The 24,404-nt window shown below is 37.4% G+C and overlaps 1 protein-coding gene across 4 annotated transcripts in view; it reads right to left on the minus strand.

Moving 5' to 3' along the window:
• The window catches only part of Kcnq5 (potassium voltage-gated channel subfamily Q member 5), a 525,873-nt gene that overhangs the window by 158,007 nt on the left and 343,462 nt on the right, over nt 1-24,404 (minus strand). For all 4 annotated transcript variants that reach the window (XM_074079876.1, XM_074079868.1, XM_074079860.1 and 1 more), the window contains exon 2: nt 10,225-10,315. In XM_074079876.1, coding sequence (XP_073935977.1) covers nt 10,225-10,315 — 91 coding nt within the window. The remainder of the gene's footprint in view (nt 1-10,224; nt 10,316-24,404) is intronic.

Consider the following 24,404-nt stretch of genomic DNA (forward strand, 5'->3'; position numbering starts at 1 on the left):
CTTTCTTTAACTTGAACAACTCTTGCTTCTACTATCTGAAATACTTTTCACAGGGAAACTTTCTTACTATGTTATTATCCCTGAGTTAAGATCCAGTGTAGGTGTTTAACTATTGCTGCCTGTGCTTTTCAGTCATCAGCAAATTGATGAGAGTCGTTAGTCTCCATGAATCATTTTCAAGTTTATTTGCATTTTTCCTTGATGAAAGAAAAGCAAAGTAGAATAATTACAGTTTTCAATGCTCACTGGGATATTCTTAGCACTTTCTGCAGTCAGTTACAATGTACATCACTCATTCCTCATACAATTGCTTACCATCTTGCACACTGCCATTTCTATTACGAACACATGATTTAATACCCTTGGATGGGTTATAATTACAGTCTGTTATCCTCTCTTACAATGTTTAGTGCCAGAAGCTTTCAATGTAAAGACTAGTGTAATATCATTCTACACCAAATCATTCAATTTCATGTGCAAACCTTTAGACTTTGTATTTGTGGCTGATCCCCCCTTCTCTAAAAAAAACCCTGGTAGATGAGAAATGCAAACAATATCTCTAATTCTTCAGTGCCATGTTACACAACAATTTAAATAACATATGCATCCACATGAAAAAGAAAACAAACTGGTAACATAGATTAATTATGTAGTTGTTGTTAGTTTTTCAAAGGGATTCACTACAGATTTTCTTTAAATAGTAAGCTCCACTAGTGCAGTTAAGATATAATTAGATTTCCCTGAATTTGATTTGTACACATTTCAGGAACTGATTCACTATGCAAAAAAACAGTAAAACTATGTTTGCTTTGTGCATGAAATGCAAGCAGCAGATAGGAGTATGTTCGAGTCAGAAGATGTCAAACACCCAGATGCTGAAGAATACCTGGCTATTAGACCATGGGTTTGAATATTCACTCACATATTTAGCACAATCATTTTGGTGTCTGAAGTCTAACAAAGAAGCAGGGTAGATAAACAAATTCCCTGAGACAGTGTCTAGCTTACTAAAATTGACAATGGTACTTCTTTTAATACTTACGGATAGGTAATTTTAGAAATGACTGTGTTCAATGAAAAATTTGAAAATATTATACATCACTTTCATTAAATGAAGAGGTTGTCTGTTTTAATGTGATAAACAATTCTCAATAAAGGCCTAAAATAAACACTTAAAATTAACCTGGAAGGCAAGAAGTTATCCAATAGAGAAGAAAAACACTCTAAATACTACTGTTCTTAAGAAGATGGGAAATGAAAAGCTAAAACATATAATCTCAACCTAATGAATTCAAAATAAATCTTTACATGGTAGTCTTACCTGGAAAAGGAGAATTTACTTCCACTGCCTGATACTCACCTGAAGTATCAGGTGAGACTAGAAGATGAAATTTTACTATTTAAAGAGGCCTTACACGTTAGTGTTTCACTGGGTGATAGCAAATGTACTGTCAACTTTAAAAGAAGCAAGAGAATGATAGGTGGCTGGATGTCCTGAAGAAAGACAACCCAAGCGTTTAGTCAGCAAGGTGTGGGTTGGAGTCATGACTCTGTTACATATTTGGTGTTTATCTTGCACAACTTATTTAGCTATTTTGTAAAATTCACAGTGGAGAGGGATACTTATATTGCAAGATTTTTTTTTAATTTGGCGGGGCTGGGATTTGAACCAGGACTTCATGCTTGCTATTGCTTGTATATTTAAATAAAAAATCAGTGAGCCTAATAAATGAAAGGTACTTAAATGCTACTTCCCTTTGGTTTTGATGAATTTACAAAATATGGAAAATTAAAAACAACTTTTAATTATCATTGAAATTTGGACACACGGCCTTGTACTTGTCTCTGAGTTCATAAATTTTAGGCAGAGCAAGTAACTCCATCTGATCCAGAGTGATAACTCTGACTAATGCTCCACTCAACAGATGCAGAATGAGAGAAGAGCTTATAGAGCTATGAGCACTGTCATCAGACATATCTACCAAAAAGCTACAGTGAGAAAAATCCATTTCATTAGTCATCAGAAATGAGTGGCTATTGTGAATACATGCCAAAGCTAAATGTGTACCATCCAGTAACTTCATGAAAGTGTGTATAAACCTGTCATAATAAAGTGTTTGATTGTGGTGAGAAAACTCTTACAAAGATACTCATTTTCCATTATAAAAGCATAGTATTTTCTCAAATGCAGCACTTAAAAATATTCCACAATTTACTTGCACTTGTGCTCCTGTCAGATCCTCATTTTATATGAAAGAGGCAACAATTATGATTTTTACTGCTTTACTACTTTCTCTGTGTTGTGCCCAGTTCTAGGCCCTTATATTTATCTAATCTTTATAACAGTCATCGGAAGTAGGTTATATTACTATCAATTATTCTTTTGAATTTTTCATATATTTTGTAGTGAGTTCTAGGCTATCCTGCACTACACAGCAAGACTCTGTCTCAAAAAAAACCCAAACCCAAACAAAGAACTCCATGCATAGTATAAAATGTACCCTTAATGACTTTGAAGTACTGTTCAGTTGTTTGAAAACATTCACAATGTTGGGTGATCATTTCCACCAGCCATCTTCATAAATCTTTTCATCTCATGAAACTGAAATACATATGAAACAGTAATTTCTCATTCCCCATTTTCCCCGATTCCTGGAAACCACCAGCCTAATTTATCTCTATGCTATTTGACTCTGCTAAGTATATCATATAAGTGGAGTCATACAGTAGATTTCTCTTTGTGACTGGCTTATTTCACTTAGCATAATGTCCTCTGCGCTGTGGCATGTCAGAATTTCCTTCCTTTCTTTGGTAGCTTTTGCTTTGGTGTTATGTTCAAGAAATCATTGCCAAAGTTAGTGTCATGAAGCTTTTGCCCTGTTTTCTTCTAAGACGTTACAGTTTTAAGTCTTACTTTTAGACCAGTCACTTATTTTGGCTTAATTTTGTGTGTGGTGTTAGGTAAGCATCAAAAGTCACTCGCCGAGGGTTTACTTTTGGACTCTGTATTATATTCCATTGGTGGACATTTTCATCTTTATGTCAGCACCACATCATGTTGATTACGGTCGCTTTATTGTAAGTATTGAAATCAGGAACTGTGAGTCCTTCAGCTTTTGCCATCACCTTCTTCATCTTTTCTTTTTGATATGGAGTCTCAATTCATTAGTCCATGCTGGGCATGAACTCACTATGTAGCTGTAGCTTAGGCTGGACTGGAACTTAATATTGTCACGCCTAGCCTCCTGAGTGCTGGGATTACAGGCATGCACCACCACACCTGACACAGCTTTGCTCTTTTTCAAGAGTGTTTTAACTATTTAGAGTCCTTGAAAATCCATATGAATTTTAGGATGAGCTTTTATATTTCTGCAAAAAAAAAAAAAACCCTTTGGATGTTAATGGAGACTAAGTCACATTGGGTACAAGTGACATCTTAACAAAATTAAGACTTTAAAACCCTGGACATAAGTTATATTTTCATTTATTTATGTCTTATTTAATTTCCTTAAGCAATTCTTTTGTAGTTTTCATTGTACAATTCTTTTACCATTTTAGTAAGTAAATTCTTAAGTATTTTATTCTTTCATTGTACAATTCTTTTACCATTTTAGTAAGTAAATTCTTAAGTATTTTATTCTTTTTTTGTACACAGCCTTGCTGTGTAGCCCAGGCTGACTTAAAACTTGTGCTCCTCCTGCCTCAGCCTCCTCAGTGCCAGGATTGCAAGGGTGGGCTATTATGCCCACCTTATTTTATTCTTTTTGATGCTATTGTAAAGGGAATTGTTTTCAGAATTTGCTTTTCAAACTATTCACTGTTAGTATTTAGAATTGCAATTGATTTTTGTTTGTGGACTTCATGTCCTGCTACTTTGATGAATTCACTTGTTATTTCATAGTTTCTTATGTATACAGTCTTTAGGGTTTGCTACATATAAGATCATATCATCTGTAACCTGAGATAATTTTTCTGTTTCCTTTTCAAGTTGGCTGCCTTTTTATTTCTTATTTTTTATTTGCCCAATGGCTCTAGCTAGAACTTCCAGTACTATGTTGAATAGGAGTGGCAAAACAGGTATCTTTGCCTTGTTTCTCATCTTAGAGGAGAAAATTTTAAGTCTTTCACAATTTAGTATGATGTTGACTGTGGGGTTTTCAAATTCAGCTTTTATTATATTGAGATGCTTTCCTTCTATTCCCAGTTTTTTGAATTTTTTTTATCATGAAAGGGTGTTAAGTTTTGTCAAGTGCCTTTTATGCATCAATTGAAAAGATAATGTGACCTTTTCCCTTCTTCATTCTGTAAATTTGGTGTATTCTACTGATTGATTTTCATATGTTGAACTATTGTTTCATTCCAGTAATAAATCCCGTTTGGTCATACTATACAATCCTTTCAATATGCTATGGAATTTGGATTACTATAATTTTGCTGATGATTTTTGCCTCATTGTTCATATAGGATATTGGTCTGTAGTTTTCTTGTAGTGTCTTTAGCTTTGTTATCAAAATAGTGCTGGGTTCATAGAATCAGAAAGTATCTTCTTGTCTTCAAGATTCTGGAAAATTTTAGAAGAATTGGTATTTAGTCTCCTTTAAATGCTTTTAGAAATCACCAGGGAAGCCAACAGGTCCCAAGCTTTTCTTTTTTTGAAGACTTTTGACTAGTGTTTGAATCACTGTACTAGTTATAGGTGTATTCAGATTGTCTGTTTCTTCATAATTGAGTCTTAGTAGGTTTTGTGTTAGAGGAATTTGTTCTTTCATCTAAATTATCCAATAATTTCATCTAAATTATCTAAGAGTTCATAGTACTCTTTTGTAATCTTTTCTGTTTCTGTAGAATGATTTCATTTCTGATTTTATTAATTTGAGTCTTCTCTTTTTCTTAGTCGATCTAACTAAAGGTTTGTCAATTTTATTGATCTTTACAAGGAAACAATTTTGAGTTTCATTGGTTTAACTGTTTTCCATGTCATTCACCTATTCTCTAATCTTTATTATTTCCTTCCTGCTGCTAACTTTAGGTTTAGTTTGTTTCTCTTTTTATTGTTCTACAAATGGTAAAGTTAAGTTGTTGGTTTTACATTTTTGTTGTTTTTTAATGTGAGCACTTATAGACATAAAAATTTCCTTCTTAGCCCCACTCTCTCTGTGTCTCATAAGTTTTGGTAGCTTGTATTTTTGTTTGCATTCATTCCAACTTTCCATATGCTTTTTTCTTTAATCCATTGATTATTTAACAGTGTATTGTTTAATTTTTTTAAATACTTGTGAATATTCTAGATTTATTTCTTTTTATTTTTAACTTCACCCCATGTGGAAGGGAAAGATGATTTGTGTAATAGTCATCTTTTAAAAACCTACTGAGACTTAAATTGTGAAGTAACATATGGTCTGCCATGGAAAATGCCCCATGTGCTTTTGAGAAAAATGTGCATGCTTGTTGTTGGGTAGAGTGTTCTATACATGTCTGTCAGATTGCCTCAGTTTACTGTGTTAAGTCTCCTGTTTCCTTACTCATATTTTGACTGGTCTACCTACCACTGAAAGTGGGGTGCTGAAGTCTCCAATTACTATTATACACCTGTTGATTTCTCCCTTCAATTCTGGCAGTTTATGCTCCATGTATTTTGATAGACAGTTATTAGGTGTGTAAATGTTTATAATTGTTATACAACTGTGGTTCCCCTTTTTGTCTGAAATTCTATGATCAGAAGCAATAATTAGCAATTAGAACTCAGATCTCTGACATGTGGAGGACAGGATCCCTTTTGCCTACTCTGGCTTCTGCGACAGTGTGCAGGCTGCTTCTGGAACACAGTTTCCTCCAATGGCTTGTGTGTGTGTGTGTTGGCGGGAGTGGGTAGCTGCTACTATATGAAGAGCTGAAGTTGACTGAAATTAATTACAATTTATTGTTCAAACCTTCTCCTGGAATTTTCAAGTATTCAACAGATACAAGAGTTCCAAAATAAGAACATCAGATTGTGCCAGTGCAGTTGTTGTCTAGGAGGGGAGATGAATTCTTAGTGCTTCTTGTTCTGCCCTCTTCCCCAATTTTTTTTTTTTTTTTGTGGTAGGGGTGTTTGAACTTAAAGCTTCATGCTTTCTAGGCCAGTGTTCTACAACCTGAGCCCCCACAGCCCTTTTTACTTTATTTTTCAGATAGGGTCTCACTTTTTGTCTGCGGCTGGCCTCAGACCATGATCCTCTTAAGTAGGCTTCCTATGTAGCTTGGATTGCAAGTGTGACACCATGCCTGGTTTGTTTGTTGTGATGAGGTCCTGCTAACTTTTTTTTCTTTTTTCTTTTATTCATATGTGCATATCTCTAATTTTGTTGAAGAGAGAGTATAAGCAATAATAGGAAGGACCAAGGGTTTTTGCTAGTTGAGATAAGGATAGCTATACAGGGAGTTGACTCGCATTGATTTCCTGTGCATGTGTGTTACCTTCTAGGTTAATTCTTCTTGATCTAACCTGTTCTCTAGTTCCTGGTCCCCTTTTCCTATTGGCCTCAGTTGCTTTAAAGGTATCTGCTTTAGTTTCTCTGCATTGAGGACAACAAATGCTATCTAGTTTTTTGAGTGTCTTACCTATCTTCATACCTCCCTAGTGTGCTCTCGCTTTATCATGTGATCAAAGTTCAATCCCCTTGTTGTGTTTGCCCTTGATCTAATGTCCACATATGAGGGAGAACATATGATTTTTGGTCTTTTGGGCCAGGCTAACCTCACTCAGAGTGATGTTCTCCAGTCCCATCCATTTACTTGAGAATGATAAGATTTCATTCTTCTTCATGGCTGCAGAAAATTCCATTGTGTATAAGTACCACATTTTCTTAATCCATTCGTCAGTAGTGGGGCATCTTGGCTGTTTCCATAATTTGACTGAACTTTTTGTTTGAGCTAACCATGAACCATGATCCTCCTGATTCTGCCTCCCAAGTAGCTGAGATTATAGACATGAGCTACTGTATCTGGCCCTTCCGATCCACTTTCAACAAATGAGAAAACTACTCCACAGAAGTAATTTCTAAGGTCTTACAGCTCAGAAGTGGCGGAAATGGAATTTGAACTAATGGAACTGGCTACAGACACTGCATCACTAGTCCTGTGAAGAGAAGTAAAGGAAGTGTATATACAGGATGAAAGTTTGGTTCGTCCACCTGAGAAAATAAATGAGCAGATTAACACAAGTATTAATTTGGCTCATAACTTAGGTAAGTTTATGAAGCTTCAATTTACAAGTAGCATTGGGAGTGCAATTCTGGGTTGAGATAATGGGAACTTCCTCTTGGGTTATGGGATGGAGAGCCAATCTTCATTAAACCCCAGGAGGTGACCAAGATAATATTTAATGTAATGGCTTGCATGTCATGCATTGGTACCCTCAAGGAACCAATCAGGCGGGAAAGAGTGAGGGTCAAGAGCTCTTTGAGAAGCTTGGCTATGATCCAGATTTGTCTATAGCATGCTCCCTGCTAAAAGTGTCAGTGTCCTTTTTTGGGCACAGAAATAGAATTGTAAGAAATCTGAACATATTTTATAATGCTTTAAAAAAACTAAAAGAGACAGTTATGAAAAATATATAATTGCAATGTATGATTTACCTGTAACTTTAAGTTTACTCATAAGGTATTATTTTTGTACACCAGCAATGTTCACCAAAACATACAAAACTGACTTTAAGTTGGGCATAGTGGTCTGGGCCTATAATCTCAGCTACTGCAGAGTGTGGGTGCCAGGAGTTCAAGACCAGCCTGGGCAACATAGCGAGATCCTGTCTCAAAAAAAATAAAATAAAAAGTGACTTTAATGTAAATTTTTGTGGACATTTCAAAAGCCATTTCTTTTGCTGTCTGGATGCTAATTCTTCAGATATGCTGCATCTTGAGAACTGAAAACACTGCTAGACAGAGTTGAGTTCTTTGAATTCTGTTTGATTAAGTATTCAGAGGATAGACAGATTTTAAAATCAGATTAACTACCTGAAGCATAGATTATAAAAGGTAGTAAGTAAGAGATTCCCTAAATCATTTAGAGTTCTCATTGGCTTTTCCTAATATTCTATATTCACGTGAACTTTTGTGACATACTGTGCTAACTCATTGTGAAATGAATTAAAATATGAATGCTTTTATAATTTATTAATTGCTAAGTAAAGAAAGAAATCTCAAGGATTATATTTGAATTGGTTTTTTTTTCTAAATGTATACAGTTTTTGGAGACAATATTAGTGACGAACACCAGTAAATCTTAGCTTTGTGACATAGTCTACATATGTCTATGCAGGTCATTAGAATATACTTTGGTTTTAAAACACATACTTGGACACTGTTATCATTACAGCACAAAAATAGGAAAATTAACAAACCCTTTTCCATGGAAAGTCATGTTCTAGCACCTTTCTGAAAATGTCTACCTGTAGCACTAACTCCATTGCTCAAATGCTTCATTTGCAGAGGGGTTTCTTTCTACTTTCCTAAATCAAAGGCATTCAAGATTGATAAGGGTGGGGCTGAGGGTATATTTCAGTGTACAGCATTTGCCTAGCATACAGGAAGTCTTGGGTTTGATCTCCAGCACCAAGAAAGAGAAAAATACTGAGAATCAACAATGTACACATTTTTATCGACTAAAATATACGTTAGTTACAACAAGTTACATGCTGTGATCAGTTGTTCACTGCTCAACCCATTTAAAGTCAAGATTCTAATCAATTTTGGGCTTTATAATTACAAAGTTTCCTTGGCTTATTCAGAAACATAGCAATAACCTAATTTATATTTCCAGGATTTGAGGATGTGACCTAACATTGTAGATTCTTGACTTCATTATGAAATGAATCTTTTTATGAGATTCCTAATGATTGTTTCTTTCCTAATAGATAACATTGGTCATGCAGTAAATCCAGTTTTTCATGTTCTCAAGTCTGAGAATCAGATTTATATTTTAAATTAAAAATCTCTGGCTGTATGTGGACCTAAAGATAGCTGAGCCTTAGATCTTGGGTTCAGATCATTTGTAACAATCAAAAACGCACTTGCTACCCAAATGGGAAAAATCTCCAAGGTGCTCTTCGGTCTGTCTGTTGTCTACCTGGGGTTTTGAAACAGCAACCATAACATATACTGCTGTGCACAATTTGTATGAAGACAAATCGAGATCGATTTGTTTCCAACTAAAAAGACTGATTTCTCCCTAATGACAGACTGAAAGACTTGATGTCTTGGCAAACTCAAGCACAAACTAGCCATCTGGAAGCACAGGCTGGAAAAGCCCTCCTCTCAGATTATATGAATGGAAATTTTTCGTTTTCCACCTTCATGATAATAACTCTTTTTCATATTAAATGCTTATTGCCGCAATGTAAGAGATCTGTTTATTAGCATGTACAAACCATCTTAAACTCTCTTCCCTCCTTCCTCTTTATTCCATGAGACTTTACACAAGTGAGTTGTTCCAGGTCATTCAGACAGTTCTGAGACTGTCAAGTCTGATAATTTTGGACTAAGTGAGCCAGGTCGAAATGGATATAACCAAACTCTGAATCAGATGTGTTCCGAGTATACAGTGCTACAGTTTTATTCTAAAAGAAACTATAAGAACTTAAAAAGCCCAGAATTATTCAGACTAAAATATCTGGGGGTCTTTTTCCATTTTAAAGTGAATTGAGTAATTCCGTATGGTTGAGGATTGACAGCATAATGGAAACAGAGCAAACTTCAGAATTTCCCACCAGGTAACTGCATTAGCAGCAAAACTCATAATGCAGCCTTTTAGTAGAAGGAGCATGAAGGAGCCTTCTGTTTTCTTAGGAGGTGCCCTGCTCTCACGGGCTCTCAGCTAGTTACACTTAGCTACAGTAATTAATGGAAAACGCCCTCCATACTGCAGCCTTCAGCAATCTGACAGGCTCTCGGATACTGACTTCTGTTATAATTTGTTTATTAACATAGGTAAACATAATTAAAACTGCTTTCAAATATTATCTTCTGTGCAACAATAACACAAGATATTGCTATATACTAGCATTCCTAAATATTTCTGAGAATTGACTGTAAGTTAACTGTTTCTGTGATCTTTGAAACTTACATTTCACAGTAACACTTTTTTTCTAGTAGAACTTTATGTGGGATAAAATGCATAGCATAAAATGTCACAAATAGTTATATTACATATGCTTTATGATCATTCTTGCTCACTTGTGTCACTTACCAGAATTAAGAGACAACTTGAGGCCAGTTTTGTGTGCTCAGGGATGGTAGAAAACACTGACAAAATCAAGCAACCAAAGACAAGGAGGAATCTGTGAAACAGAAAAAAGAGAAATTTGATAAGAATCTTGTATTATCATTACAGAATGAATAAAACATTAGACTCATTTGAATAGGCATAGATGAAATTGTCAATAGACATTTTGAATATCAAAATACAAAATTATGTATAGTGTCACTGGGTTTCCTTTGCTACTTTATTGATGAAGAAAAGGTTGCATGTATGGATTTGTGTGCATTTAAATGTTCACATTTAAGAATTTGTGAATTTCCCCAGCAGAGATTATAGGTGGTTCTTGATGTACTGTGCTGAAACACATGCTGCAAAAACAATTCTTGAAAAAAAGAGAATCCAACTCATGTTTGGCAGCCTTGGCAAGCTGTCAATGTTCTAAGTAGTTTTTACTAAGCCGAGGGCCCATCGTCAGAGTCTGATGCTGCTCCTAGATTCTCACCTGTCATTCTTTTATATTAACGAGAATAGGAAAGGAAAGGGATAATTTCCTCTATTAGCCATGCATTTTCCATTTCCTTGCAGTCAAAACTGCTAGAGAAATGACCTTTAAGCTTTGTCTGCTCAAACTTTAATGACAGGGATCAGAAGAGGAGCAAGCATTTTCTACCAATCAATCCACATTTTCATTTCTAGAAACATGCAAGTTTCAGGATCAAGGGAGAAGCTGAGTTCCAAAGGAAAGTGTCTAATAAGAGAGAAGGCTCTGTTTCATGGTTGAAGTCATTTATCTTGAAGTGCAAGATAAAAAAAACAAAACATCTGAGCTACTTGCTCTAGGCCAAAATTTTTTTCTTTTATTCATATGTGCATACATTGTTTGGGTCATTTCTCCCCCCTTCCCCAGATCCTTCCCTTACCCCCCGCCCCCGTCCCCACCCTCACCCCCACACCCCCTCGCTACCAGGCAGAAACTATTTTGCCCTTATCTCTCTACTTTTGTTGAAGGGAGAGTATAAGAAATAATAGGAAGGACCAAGGGTTTTTGTTAGTTGAGATAAGGATACCTATACAGGGAGTGGACTCATATTGATTTCTTGTGCATGTGCGTTACCTTCTAAATTAATTCTTCTCAAACTAACCTTTTCTCTAGTTCCTGATCCCCTTCTCCTATTGGCCTCTGTCACTTTAAAGTATCTGCTTTAGTTTCTCTGCATTGAGGGCAACAAATGCTACCTAGTTTTTTGGGTGTCTTACCTATCCTCATATCTCCCTTGTGTGCTCTCACTTTATCATGTGATCAAAGTTCAATCCCCTTCCTGTTTTTGCCCTTGATCTAATGTCCACATATGAGGGAGAACATACGATTTTTGGCCTTTTGGGTCAGGCTAACCTCACTCAGAATGATGTTCTCCAATTCCATCCATTCACCAGCGAATGATAACATTTCGTTCTTCTTCATGGCTGCATGAAATTCCATTGTGTATAAATACCACATTTTCTCAATCCATTCGTCAGTGGTGGGGCATCTTGGCTGTTTTCATAACTTGGCTATTGTGAATAGTGCTTCAATAAACATGGGTGTGCAGGTGCCTCTGGAGTAACCTGTGTCACATTCTTGGTATATCCCCAAGAGTGGTATTGCTGGATCATATGGTAGATCTATGTTTAGATTTTTAAGAAGTTTCCAAATTTTTTTCCAGAGTGCTTGTACTAGTTTATATTCCCACCAACAGTGTAAGAGGGTTCCTTTTTCCCTGCATCCTCGCCAACACCTGTTGTTCGTGGTGTTGCTCATGATGGCTACTCTTAACAGGGGTGAGGTGGAATCTTGGTGTGGTTTTAATTTGCATTTCCTTTATTGCTAGAGATGGTGAGCATTTTTTCATGTGTTTTTTGGCCATTTGAATTTCTTCTTTTGAGAAAGTTCTGTTTAGTTCACTTGCCCATTTCTTTATTGGTTCATTAATTTTGGGAGAATTTAGTTTTTTGAGTTCCTATATATTCTGGTTATCAGTCCTTTGGCAAATATTTTCTCCCACTCTGTGGGTGTTCTCTTCAGTTTAGACACCATTTCTTTCGTTGAGCAGAAGCTTTTTAGTTTTATGAAGTCCCATTTATCTATGCTATCTCTTAGTTGCTGAGCTGCTGGGGTTCCATTTAAGAAAGTTCTTGCCTATACCTATTAATTCCAGAGTATTTCCTACTCTTTCCTGTACCAACTTTAGAGTTTGGGGTCTGATATTAAGATCCTTGATTCATTTTGAGTTAATATTGGTATAGGGTGATATACATGGATCTACTTTCAGTTTTTTGCAGACTGCTAGGCACTTTTCCCAGCAGTTTTTGTTGAACAGGCTGCTTTTTCTCCATCGTATATTTTTAGCACCTTTGTCAAAGATAAGTTGGTTATAGTTGTGTGGATTCATATCCAGGTCCTTTATTCTGTTCCACTGGTCTTCATGTCTGTTTTTGTGCCAGTACCATGCTGTTTTTATTGTTATTGCTTTGTAATATAGTTTGAAGTCAGGTATTGTGATACCTCCAGAGTTGTTCCTTTTACTGAGTATTGCCTTGGTTATTCGTGTCTGGGCCAAAATTTTTTCCTTTACTTATCTTTGGGAAATTTACACAATAAGGGTCCTTAACATGTCAGTTTCTATGTTCTGCCATATGACAGTGGAGATAATCTTGGCTTGCCCTGAAAGCTCTCTTTCTATAGGCACTGAAGTGTGATGGTCAGGGACTGGTTAGTTATGGCTGGGGAACAAATCTGGCCCTTAATGCCTTCTTTTGTAAATAAAGTTTTATCATCACACAGCCACACCATTCATTTATGTACTATCTGGCTGCTTTCATGTTACAGTCACAGAACTGAGCAGTTGCAACAGCGTTGGAACGGCCTATAAGACTGAAATATTTGCTATCGGCCTTTCAGAGAATAAGTTTGCTCACCCTCGATTTATACTATCTATTCTTTTTTTTTTTTTTTGACAGTACAGGGAATTAAACTCCCACTTGAGTCACACCCCTAGTCCTTTTCTTATTTTAGTTTGTTTTTGAGATAAGTTCTTCCTAACCTTTGCCCAATCTGTTCTTGAACCACAATCCTCTCATTTTCATCTTCCACATAGCTGGGATTACAGATCTGCACCACCACACCAGGCCCAACTATTCTTTATTTCTTTTTTTTTTTTTTTTTCATTTTTCTTTTATTATTCATATGTGCATACAAGGCTTGGTTTATTTCTCCCCCCTGCCCCCACCCCCTCCCTTACCACCCACTCCACCCCCTCCCGCTCCCCCCCTCAATACCCAGCAGAAACTATTTTGCCCTTATCTCTAATTTTGTTGTAGAGAGAGTATAAGCATTAATAGGAAGGAACAAGGGGTTTTGCTGGTTGAGGTAAGGATAGCTATACAGGGCATTGGCTCACATTGATTTCCTGTGCGTGGGTGTTACCTTCTAGGTTAATTCTTTTTGATCTAACCTTTTCTCTAGTTCCTGGTCCCCTTTTCCTATTGGCCTCAGTTGCTTTAAGGTATCTGCTTTAGTTTCTCTGCATTAAGGGCAACAAATGCTAGCTAGTTCTTTATTTCTTTGTATCTATTCTAACACAGACTTGGAATGGAAGTTCAGGATTGCTCATGTTCTGTATGCTGATAACAGTTACTAACATTCAAGGCTTCCTATAAGCTAGCCACTGTGGTAAGTATTTTCCTGTATTGTCCTCACAAATTTAGGGAAACATCACTATCAAAACTGTACAGATAAGAAAACTGGTAGTTAAGGATATTTTGCAACTTGTCCAAGGCTGTGTAACAGACAGAGGGTTTAAACACCGCCCATGCAGTCAGCCTCCACACAGAATTGTTGAATGAGCAACAGATGACAGTGGTGGTAACATATTTGGCACAGCAAAATTTCTGGGGATACTTCTCTAACTCTTCAAACTGAGAGAGAAGTATTCGCTGTTTCAAATGGAGGATGTCTCCAAGGGGAAGGAATCTACAAGTGATTACAACCTAGTACACAATATTATTAATGACCCATGATACTTTTGACTAGTGTGTTTAATGAAGTATTATCTTTAATTTGGCCCTAACAGTCTGGAAGTTGTAAGCCAGTAGTTAAAATCCACTGCACTTACCTGACCCCCAAATCCCCAGTGAGAAAAGGAAATTCAGGGATCACTAAGGTGGTGTGGAGGGTGATGTGGCACCAAAAAAGTTATCTGGATAACTTTGCTCTTGCTTCAAGTCCTGGCTTACCAGAAAACATTAAGAAAGGTGAGCAGGGAATTATTTAATCAGTAAATGACACCATCTTCCTCCAAAAACATCCCAGTGGTAGTTTCATGATCTCTGTCTTCCAAAACGGATCTTTTTGCTAGCTCCACTTTCAATAATATTTGGGGGCTGCTTAATCTTTTTTCATCATGTCACTGTGCCCATGTTCTTCTCTCTGAACAAATAATTGCCTTCTTTTCTAATGAGAATAGTTTCTATGCCAGCTTTCTGACCTGTTATAGGGGCCCATCTGAAGACCATGAACCAGAGATTTCCATTGCCCTGACAGTCTAAAGGCCTATGGATAGGCAAATACATTCATTAGTTTCTTCCTTCCTTTCTCCCTTACTTCCACCATTGATCCATTTCATTAAATTTAAGCCACATATTGAATACTATACTCATTGTGAAAAACACTATGTCAAGTACTACAAGAGGTACAAAGCAATCACTATCCTCAGGAATTATTAAGAATTTATAAGAATTTAATTCTTTTTTTGTGTGTATTGGGGTTTAAACTCAGACTTTGTGCTTGCTAGGTAGACACTCTACCTCCTAAAGCACATCTCCAGACCTTTTAGCTCTGGTTATTGAGGGTCTTGATTTTTGCCCAGACCAGTCTGAACTGTGATCCTCCTATCTCCTTATGTTACTGTGATGATAGGCTCACATTACATGCCAAGCTTTTTCTCCTCGTTGAGATGAGGTCTAGTGAACTTTTTGCCAGGACTGGCCTTGAACCATGATCCTCCTGAGAACGGTACAGACCAAACATATGAAGTTTTGATCAGTAAATAAGCATAAACAGTATTTGAGAGACATTTCCTGATCTTGGTGAATGACATCATGAAGAACAATGGACACATTCTGCTAAGAGCTAACTCTTGGGTAGTATTGGCAGGGACAGACTTATTAGTTGGAGAAAGCACTGAATTGACCAATAGGGTCCCCTCTAAGGAGGCAATATTCAGACATTGAGCTCATTGGTTGTGACAGTGTACTGCTGAGAGCTCCATTGACATCATTGCTTAGAAAGGTCCCATGCTCATGTGTGCATGCTGTCAACTGACCATTACTACTCCACCGCATCTCTTTAGTGGCTGAATACGAATGGGAGCAGTGACAACATTTTATTCAAAACTTTTTTATAGAAGGCATTGGTTATTGTAAGATGAGAAGTGTATTTATTAAAAAAATAAGTATTACCAATTCAAAGACTTCTGTGCTGGGTCAAGAAAACTACCACCACTTTTCTCGTGGGGAAAATAAGAATTAATTTGCTAGACTTAATTTGGTAAGAAGTTTGATAGGAAAACGATGAGCTGTTGTGGAACAAATCATGTCCAGCTTCCAAATTTGTGCTTCAAGCACAGGTTCACTTGGTAGCTAGAATTATAATGGCATGAAAACGAGGCGTTCAGCAAAGCTCTGCTGCTGCTTTATCACATGAACCAACGTAAGTTGTGGTATTGGTGTTCACACAGATGCACGAGGCTAGCCACTCACAAGCGATTGTGAATGACGCAATGGGAAAGGAGAAATGGAGTGGATGCTTAGTGTGGGCATCCCATCGAGCTTGGCCTCTGCTGACTGAAGCTACCACACATTTCTACCCAGAAGGTGCTCTCTGCAAGTGTTTTGGGGACTCTTAAGATTTCGTGGTAGACAGTTATACTTATTGAGAAAACGTTGGAGGAGAGATCTTAAATGTCTTAAAGTGAAATAGGAGCATGGGACTAAAAGGATGCTAAAAAGCAGGTATACAATCTTTTGAGAAAATAATTTTTTTTTGTGGGGAGGCAGTATTTGGGATTGAACTCAAGGCCTTGCACTTGCTAGGTGTGTGCTCTACCACTTGAACCAGGCCCCCCAGCCCTTTCCTGTGTTGGTTATTTTTGAAACAGGGTCTCACTTTATTTGTCTGGTCAGCCTGGACTGCAGTACTCCTATTTGTGCCTCCCCGTGTAGCTGGGTAGATAGGTATACACTGCCATACCCGGCCATTGGCTGAGATAGGGTCTTGCGAACTTTTTGTCCAAAATGCCCTCAAACTGAAATCCTTCTGATGTCTGCCTCCTGTGAGCCATGGCACCTGGCCAAGAAAATAATTCTTTAGAAATAACTTGCAGCAGAAATTTAACCCAGCCTCTGACTTTTCATAAAATTTTAAATGTTGTTTTGATAAAGTATGCACTTTAGTATATTTGGTGGAAGATCTTGAGAGAACATCATGAATGATGATGACCGGAGTATGCGTGCTGGTATGAGTGTCCATAGATGATTTGCTGACAACATGCATGGGCTTGGAGGACTCATCACCTAGTGAAATCAAGACCTCATCATCAGGGGAAGGGGCTGGAGCTCATTTTCCTCTTGCATCCTAAATTTACCTGTCTTTCTAACCTTGATACTTTGTTTAATGTACTTTGTGAATAATCCATGGGAGAAGAGCATTTTGCACCTGAAATCTCTCCACAGCACCACTCCAGCTTCCATTGCAAAGAAAAAAAAAGATAAATATGACATTTTGGTATCATTAACAATGATGTGGAATATTTGCTTGAAAATACTACACATTTCTGCTTAAGTACAATGATCCCTAAGTATTAGTAAATGTATCAATCAATAAAAACAACCACTGTAATCTCTGTGAACTTTGAAAAGCAGGAACTCGGCAAATAGTTTTAAAAATGAGATTCTGCCTTTTACATGTGGCATTAAGAGGAAATGAGAGGATACAGGAAATGGCAGTTTCTGTAGAGGACCATGGCTAATGTGAGAGCGTTAGAACACGGCATGAGTGCCAATAAGCAGCTCCAGAGGCTTCCCTCACAGCAGTCACGGGACTCGGAGACACAGACTCAGGACATGCTGTGCCTGATCTGTACCGAAGCTCAGGAAATCCATGTGGGCAGGAATGGTTTCTGACTGAGTCTCCCTCTCAAGACGGTGGTTGTTTAAAAAACATCACTGACAGTTTCTCTGTAAATCCTTCTAGCATTCAGAACCCTCCTACCACGTGAAGGCAGCACAGGGTATTCTCCCTCAGTGTCAACTCCACTCCTTCTTCAGACTCTGGAGCACAGAAGACATATGCTCTCACCTTCCTAAGACAGTTCCTCAGATATTTGAGGTTGGTTTTTGTCATGATTTCCCTGTCTGTCCTCAGATTAAATGTATGAAGCTCAAGTTGCTGTCTACTTTGCATACACAACTATGTCCAGATCTGTCACTCTCCTTGCCACTGTGCCCTAAGTTTACCCAGCTTGTTACTGCATCCCTCAAAGTGAGACTCAGCCCCACCATGATCTTCCAGTGTAAGCAAAAAGTTTGGCCTTTAGCCACCAGCACAAAATAGCTGCACTGTTGATTCTTGCCAGGGAATCCAACTTCAAACTTTCCACTGCCCAGCTATTAGCAAGTGTTTGATTTCAAGAACGACCATCTCAAGGATGTGGAACTACCGATTCTCTATCTTTGCTAACATATCACAACAACCTGAATGAACCCTAGCAACTCATGTCCTTGAACTCCTCCTGTTTTGGTTCATAAAGTAGTTTCTTTTATTAAACTGGAAAGCTGCTTTTTCCTTGAGCAGGAGTAAAAATCATTCAGCTAGCTTACTATATTTTATTATTTTCTCAACAACATTGTTGTTATTATTTGGTAGTACTGGGTTTTGAATTCAGGGCTTTGTACTTGCTAGGCAGATGCTGTACCACTTAAGCCATACTTCCAGCTCACTATTTCACATTGCATTTGCTCATTGAGGCATCCCAGGAGCAATTCTTGTCAGTATTTTATTGTAAGAAAAATCTCTGTTGCTTCTGGAAAACAGTGATGAAGTTTTAGTGTGAGACGCTGATCTTTTAATACCGCTGTCTCTTTGCCTTGGCTGCCAGCAAGCTCAGAGGTGTGTTTGTAATATATGTTTACGGATGACTTCATTCTTGTCTTCTTTGTATGATTCTATCAGTATCTTATCTTCCCTGTATTGCCTTAGTCCTGAGTATTTACAGACACTGTGCCAGGCATTAGGAACACAGGCCTGGCCTGTGCTCTAGCAGGTTTTTCTGTTTTAGTAGGAAGGCAGACTTTTGGTTATTTTTATCCATTTACACTATATATATTTTGTTAATAGTCTCAACTCTTTTCTGCATCATACAGGGTGTACCAGATAAGCTGAACTGAATGACTAAGCCTGAAAGTATCTATCATCACTTCCTTGAAATGAGAGATTATAGTCTAAAGTAGCATTCTTTGTAAAGAACCAAATTATACCATTGGCTCAAATTTAACTTAAACTAAAATGAATAGATTTTGCTCATTTGGAGTTCTGAAAAGACTTTATATTTGCTACTTTTATATATTAATATGCTAATCTTGATTCATTTATGCTTAGCATGAATGATCAGGTCCCTACTCCAAGCATCCTACACTTACCGGCAAGATTTTCTTATAAATCCTATGGTTTGACTTTGGAGAATTCTTACCAGATACATATTCTGCCAAGAGTACTATCATCCTTCCTAAATTTCTCTTTCTATTCCTCAAGGACATTATAAAACACTTTCCAGTGCTTTACTGAAATCAAGACAGTTTATCTACTTGATTGCTCTGATATAGCAAGCTGGTGAACCTATCCAAATAAGAAATAAGTATAATTTAGTGTTTCTTGTTCTTGGCAAGCTTGGGCTACTTTCTAGTCATCACAGTTGTTCTCATACGTTTATTATAAAGTTCACTTGCTTAATATTCTATCTGATGTATTTCTGGGAATTGTTCTTGAGCTTCAAAACACAAAGTCCAGGACCCCATATTTTACTCTTTTTATACAGTTAGAATATTTTCCTCTTTCTGACCATTTGGCACCTATTGCGTTTTTTTCAAGATTTATTAAAGTTTATCAATAAAATTCTTCCACTTCATCCTCAAATGCTTCAATGCCTTGTAACATAGCAAACATAGGTCCAGAAATGTGAACTCATTAACAGGCAACAGTTTGGTTATCTTATATTTTCATTTTCTTTTCATCACATTTTGAAGATACCTTTTGGGTTGAAAATCATGCTTTTTGACTGAAAAAGGAATAGGTTAGAATGTGAATAGCTCTCATTTCTTTATGTGATCTTAACAATATTGGCTTTCCAACAGCTGGACTGTTTCTTCTCTATTCCTGTATTTTTTTTAAGAAAAGAAAGACTTTTTTTGAGTGTGTGTTGTGGTTTATCTGGCTTATAGTCCATATGAAATTATTCTTAACAATTGTGTGTTTTTAAAAATGTGTTAAAAAAAACTTTCCTAAGAATAGAGTGCCTGTAATCCCAGCACCTGGGAGGAGGAGGCAGGAAGATCACATTGCAGCCAGGCACCAGTGGCTCATGCCTGTAATCCTGGCTACTTAGGAGGCAGAGATCAGGAGGATTGAGATTTGAGGCCAGTCCAGGGAAATAGTTCCCAAGACCCTATCTTGGAAAAAAGTCAACACCAAAAAAAGGGCTGGCAGAGTGGTTCAAGCAGTAAGAGTGCCTGCCTAGCAAGCATAAGGCACTGAGTTTGAAACTCAGTGCTGCCAAAAAAAAAATCACTTTGCAAGTTTCAGGCTAGCCTGGGCTATATAGCTAATTTGAGACCTTCATAGTGAGACATTGTCACAAGCAATGAAATGAAACAGACCAACAAACAAACACCCAGACCAAATGAAAACATAACAAAAAATGGAACAAAATATTCAATTCTTTAGAGAGTTTCTGAGTGAGCAAAATTGGTGTCTTGTATTCCTTCAAGGTCTCTTTTCAAACCTCTTGTTTTTACTGTTATTTAAAAAAATGTTTTCCTAACTTCTAACTATGTTTCCTTATTGAGCTACTTATTCTGTACAGTTCTGTCTGTTTTTGAAAAGGATCACAGCCTCCCTGTGGAGGAGGCCTCAGAATGAGAAGGTTGATACTCTCCTCTGTTGCTGCCCATCTCTCATGTTCCTCGTGGTCTCAGCTTCTGGATGACACTCATTTGGTCTGAAAGAATTGCATGGATTCTTCTCTATCAAAATTTAATTGCTCTACCACAAATACCTGTATCATATTATCATGATACTCCATTGATATGTACATTTTTTGTTTTTATGTATCAGTAAAATACAAATCTTTTTTTTCCTTTTATTATTCATGTGTGCTCTCGCTTTTATCATGTGATCAAAGTCCAATCCCATTGTTGTGTTTGCCCTTGATCTAAAGTTCACATATGAGGGAGAACATACGATTTTTGGTCTTTTGGGCCAGACTAACCTCACTCAGAATGATGTTCTCCAATTCCATCCATTTACCAGCAAATGATAACATTTCGTTCTTCTTCATGGCTGCATAAAATTCCATTGTGTATAAATACCACATTTTCTTAATCTATTCGTCAGTAGTGGGGCATCTTGGCTGTTTCCATAACTTGGCTATTGTGAATAGTGCCGCAATAAACATGGGTGTGCAGCAAATCTAATATAAAATAAAAACCCCATTTTTTGGTAGCAATTTTTTAAAAAAGGCACATCTCTCATTCTGCTAGATAGAGCAGGCAGGCAATGGCTGAATGTAATGGCTGGAAATGGTCTTGCTGAGTAGAACAAGGTAATGGAACACTGTTTCTTAAAGGGCTTGAGGTCTGCAATTCAGAAATCCATCACTGTCAGGGTTTTTGCCTTTGCAAGCTCTGTTTCTGTGTCTTTTCCTCAAAAAACAAAAACAAAAACAAAAACCCCAACCAACCAAACAAACAAAAAACCAAAACAAACCCAGAACGAAATCCAGTTATTGGTTCAGAGATAATGAATTTAAAACAAAAGCAGTCTCTTCTATTGTCATATATTCAAAGCATGAAACAGAAGAGCGTTCTACGTGGTGTTTTATACTCTTGTTATTCTGTTGTATTTTCCTGAGCAGATAGCACCATCTGAATTATATGCTTGTTTATTCTGGTTTCCTCTGCTAACATGCAGACCCTGTGACAGCAGGAACCGAGTCTCTTATTTACTACTTTCTTTCCAGTATCAAGAACAAGTCCTGGCACAGGCCCTAATCAACTCATTTGCTCATGTAACATGTGGTATTTGTGGGCCTCTATGTACCAGGCAATGTTCTTGGTGCTGAAGGTAAGATAGTAAATAAAGTTAACAGAAATTCCTGCCCTTGTAGAGCTACATGCTAGTGGGAGGGGTGAGTGGGCAATACATTATATAAATTACTACAGTGTATTCTGTGTCAGAGAGTGATAATCCATAAAGAGGAAAAGGAAACAGCAGAAGAGGATAGAATGCAGAAGTGGACAGAGCTGAACATTTGGACAAAGTGGCCAGGGAGGATGTCAATGGAAAGGCCACATCTATTGAATAATAAAACTTAAATCCCATAACTAAGAAGCCAAAGTAATGGCGCACTTGAAATTCAACCTCCGTAGGCCTTTTAGATGTTGTTCCTCAAAGGACTGCATTATCATGCCAAGTCTTTGTGTTAAAACTATGTGTTAAAGCTCTCTTACTATCTCACCCAAAGTTCTTTGTCTAGATTTTAAGATCTGCACAAGAAACCAACTCTTCTATTTCTTCAGAACCCCTGGGCATGCCTGTCTCCTTTCTGTTTTCTGCAAAATATCATGCTGGAACACAATAATGGGACTCCATGTTTCGGTGTGCTGCTTCCCCTGTCTGCAGCCAGTTAGCAAGTCACACATCAGCTAATTACTGCACTCCTGCTCTGTCACAGGAATGCACACAGCCTCGTTTCCATGTCCTCTTTGCCTCTCCTGTAGAATGGTTTTTTTTCCTTAGTAATAATTCCCGTGTAATTTAACATATCAAATAAACTCCTGTAGAATTGTTTTAAAGATCAAATGAGAGAATATCAACTGATAATCTGCGTTCTAAACTATACTAAATTGACTGAAAATTGCCCATTGCTACATAATCTTTACAACTTTTTATTAACATGGATCACAGTTATGACATGAATTAAATGGATTTGTCATTTAAACTCTCTGCTTATAATGCAAGACATTTAAAAATGCAAAATGTGCAAGAATGCTCACAGTGATCAGAGGCACCCAATTTATATGGCTTGGTCTAAACAAACCCACCCGAAGGCAACTATGTTGAGCTGGCTTTGAATACATGCAATGAAGTGCTTGAAGCTGACACATCATAGTGTCTTTTCCACACACCACAGCTTTGGTGACCTCAGTTCTCAGCCCCTCATTACCCTACTTCCTGGGAAACTATTTGAGTGGCTCCCAACAAATATGGAAATAAACCTGAGCTAAACTGACAGGTAGAGATTTCAATTCAGTATTAAAATAGCCACTAATGATTCTGCCCACCTCGCCTGCTATGCAAATGAACAATCTCCCCGTTTAGGATAAGCCAGGGGCCACCTCAGAGGAGCCAATTATTACTGTGAATGAGTGTGGTTTTTGTTCACCTCACAAAAAGCTACTTTTATTGGTGCATATTAAATTGCAAGTATTAAGGGGTTTCATCATGACTTATTACATGCATGCATATTTTGTACTTTGATCATATTCATCCCCTCTAATACTCTCTCACCTCTCCCTGTTATCATCCTCTTTTTCTCTCCCCTTCCACCTCCCTCTTAGTCCCCTTTTATTTTCATGACCTTGGTGTTTTGTTTTGTTCCGTTCCACCTAGCTTCCACAAATGAGAGAAATTCGATACTTGTCTTTGCAGGTTTACTTCACTTAACATGATGAAGTCCAGCTCTCTCCATTTTGCAGCAAACAACATAATTTCATTCTTAATGATTCAGTAGAATTCTATTTTCTCTATACACACCACATTTTCTTAACACATTCATCCATTGATGGGCATCTAAACCAATTCTGCAACATGGCTATTGTGAATACTGCCATGATAACCATGGGCATACAGGTATCTTTATAGTGAGCTGACCTTGGCTATGCATGGTATGGTTTAGTCAGGCATTGGTGGCTCACACCTGTAATCCCAGCTACACAGGACGCAGAGATCAGGAAGATCATGGTTCAGAACCAGACCAGGCAAATAGTTTGCAAGACCCTATCAGGAAAAAAAGCATCACAAAAAGGGCTGGTAGAGTGGCTCAAGGTTTAGGCCCTGAGTTCAAACTCCATCACACCCCCAACACAAATACACAAAGGAAATGGTGTGGTTGGATCATGTGAGAGTTCTATTTTTAATTTTTTGAAAGAACTTCCATACTGATTAGCTTACATTTCCACGCAGTGAGTAAGAGTTTCTTTTCCTCCACAACCTCCCCATATTTATTATTTGTTCTCTTCATGATGGACATTCTGACTGGGGTGAGGTAGGAGCTCATGTAGTTTTGACTTTCATTTCCCTGATGGCTGAGGATGTTGAACATTTTTTCAGGTATTTATTGGCCATTTGTACCAAAAAGCTGTTTTAAAGAATTATATTTAATAATAAAGATAAAGTATGAATTTGGTTGTTTTCAACTGATTAGACCCATAATAATCTACTTGCTTTAAAATCTTTTTCTTGAAAGTTTTTCTGAAGATGTTCGCACCGCATGGAAAATCTCAGTGAAGGTCTTTGTTACACAATATATACATGAAGACCCATCTCATGTAATGAGAAGACTTTAAAGCTGTCAAAAAGTAAGAACTTGTAATTGCCGCTGAATTTCTCTACTCGCTTTGGTCTACAGAAATGAAATAGTAGAGTAACTAAAGCAGCAGAAAGCAAAATCTCCTTGAGAAGTTAAAGTACTCTTGGCAGCAGACTTTATGATGTGGTACAGCATCAAGAAAAAAACAAACCCGGCAGACAGGTATCTCTAGAGAGTAATGACAATAAACTCTGAACACACCTGCCTGTG

Source organism: Castor canadensis, chromosome 1, assembly GCF_047511655.1.
Source record: "Castor canadensis chromosome 1, mCasCan1.hap1v2, whole genome shotgun sequence".
NCBI lineage: Eukaryota > Metazoa > Chordata > Mammalia > Rodentia > Castoridae > Castor > Castor canadensis.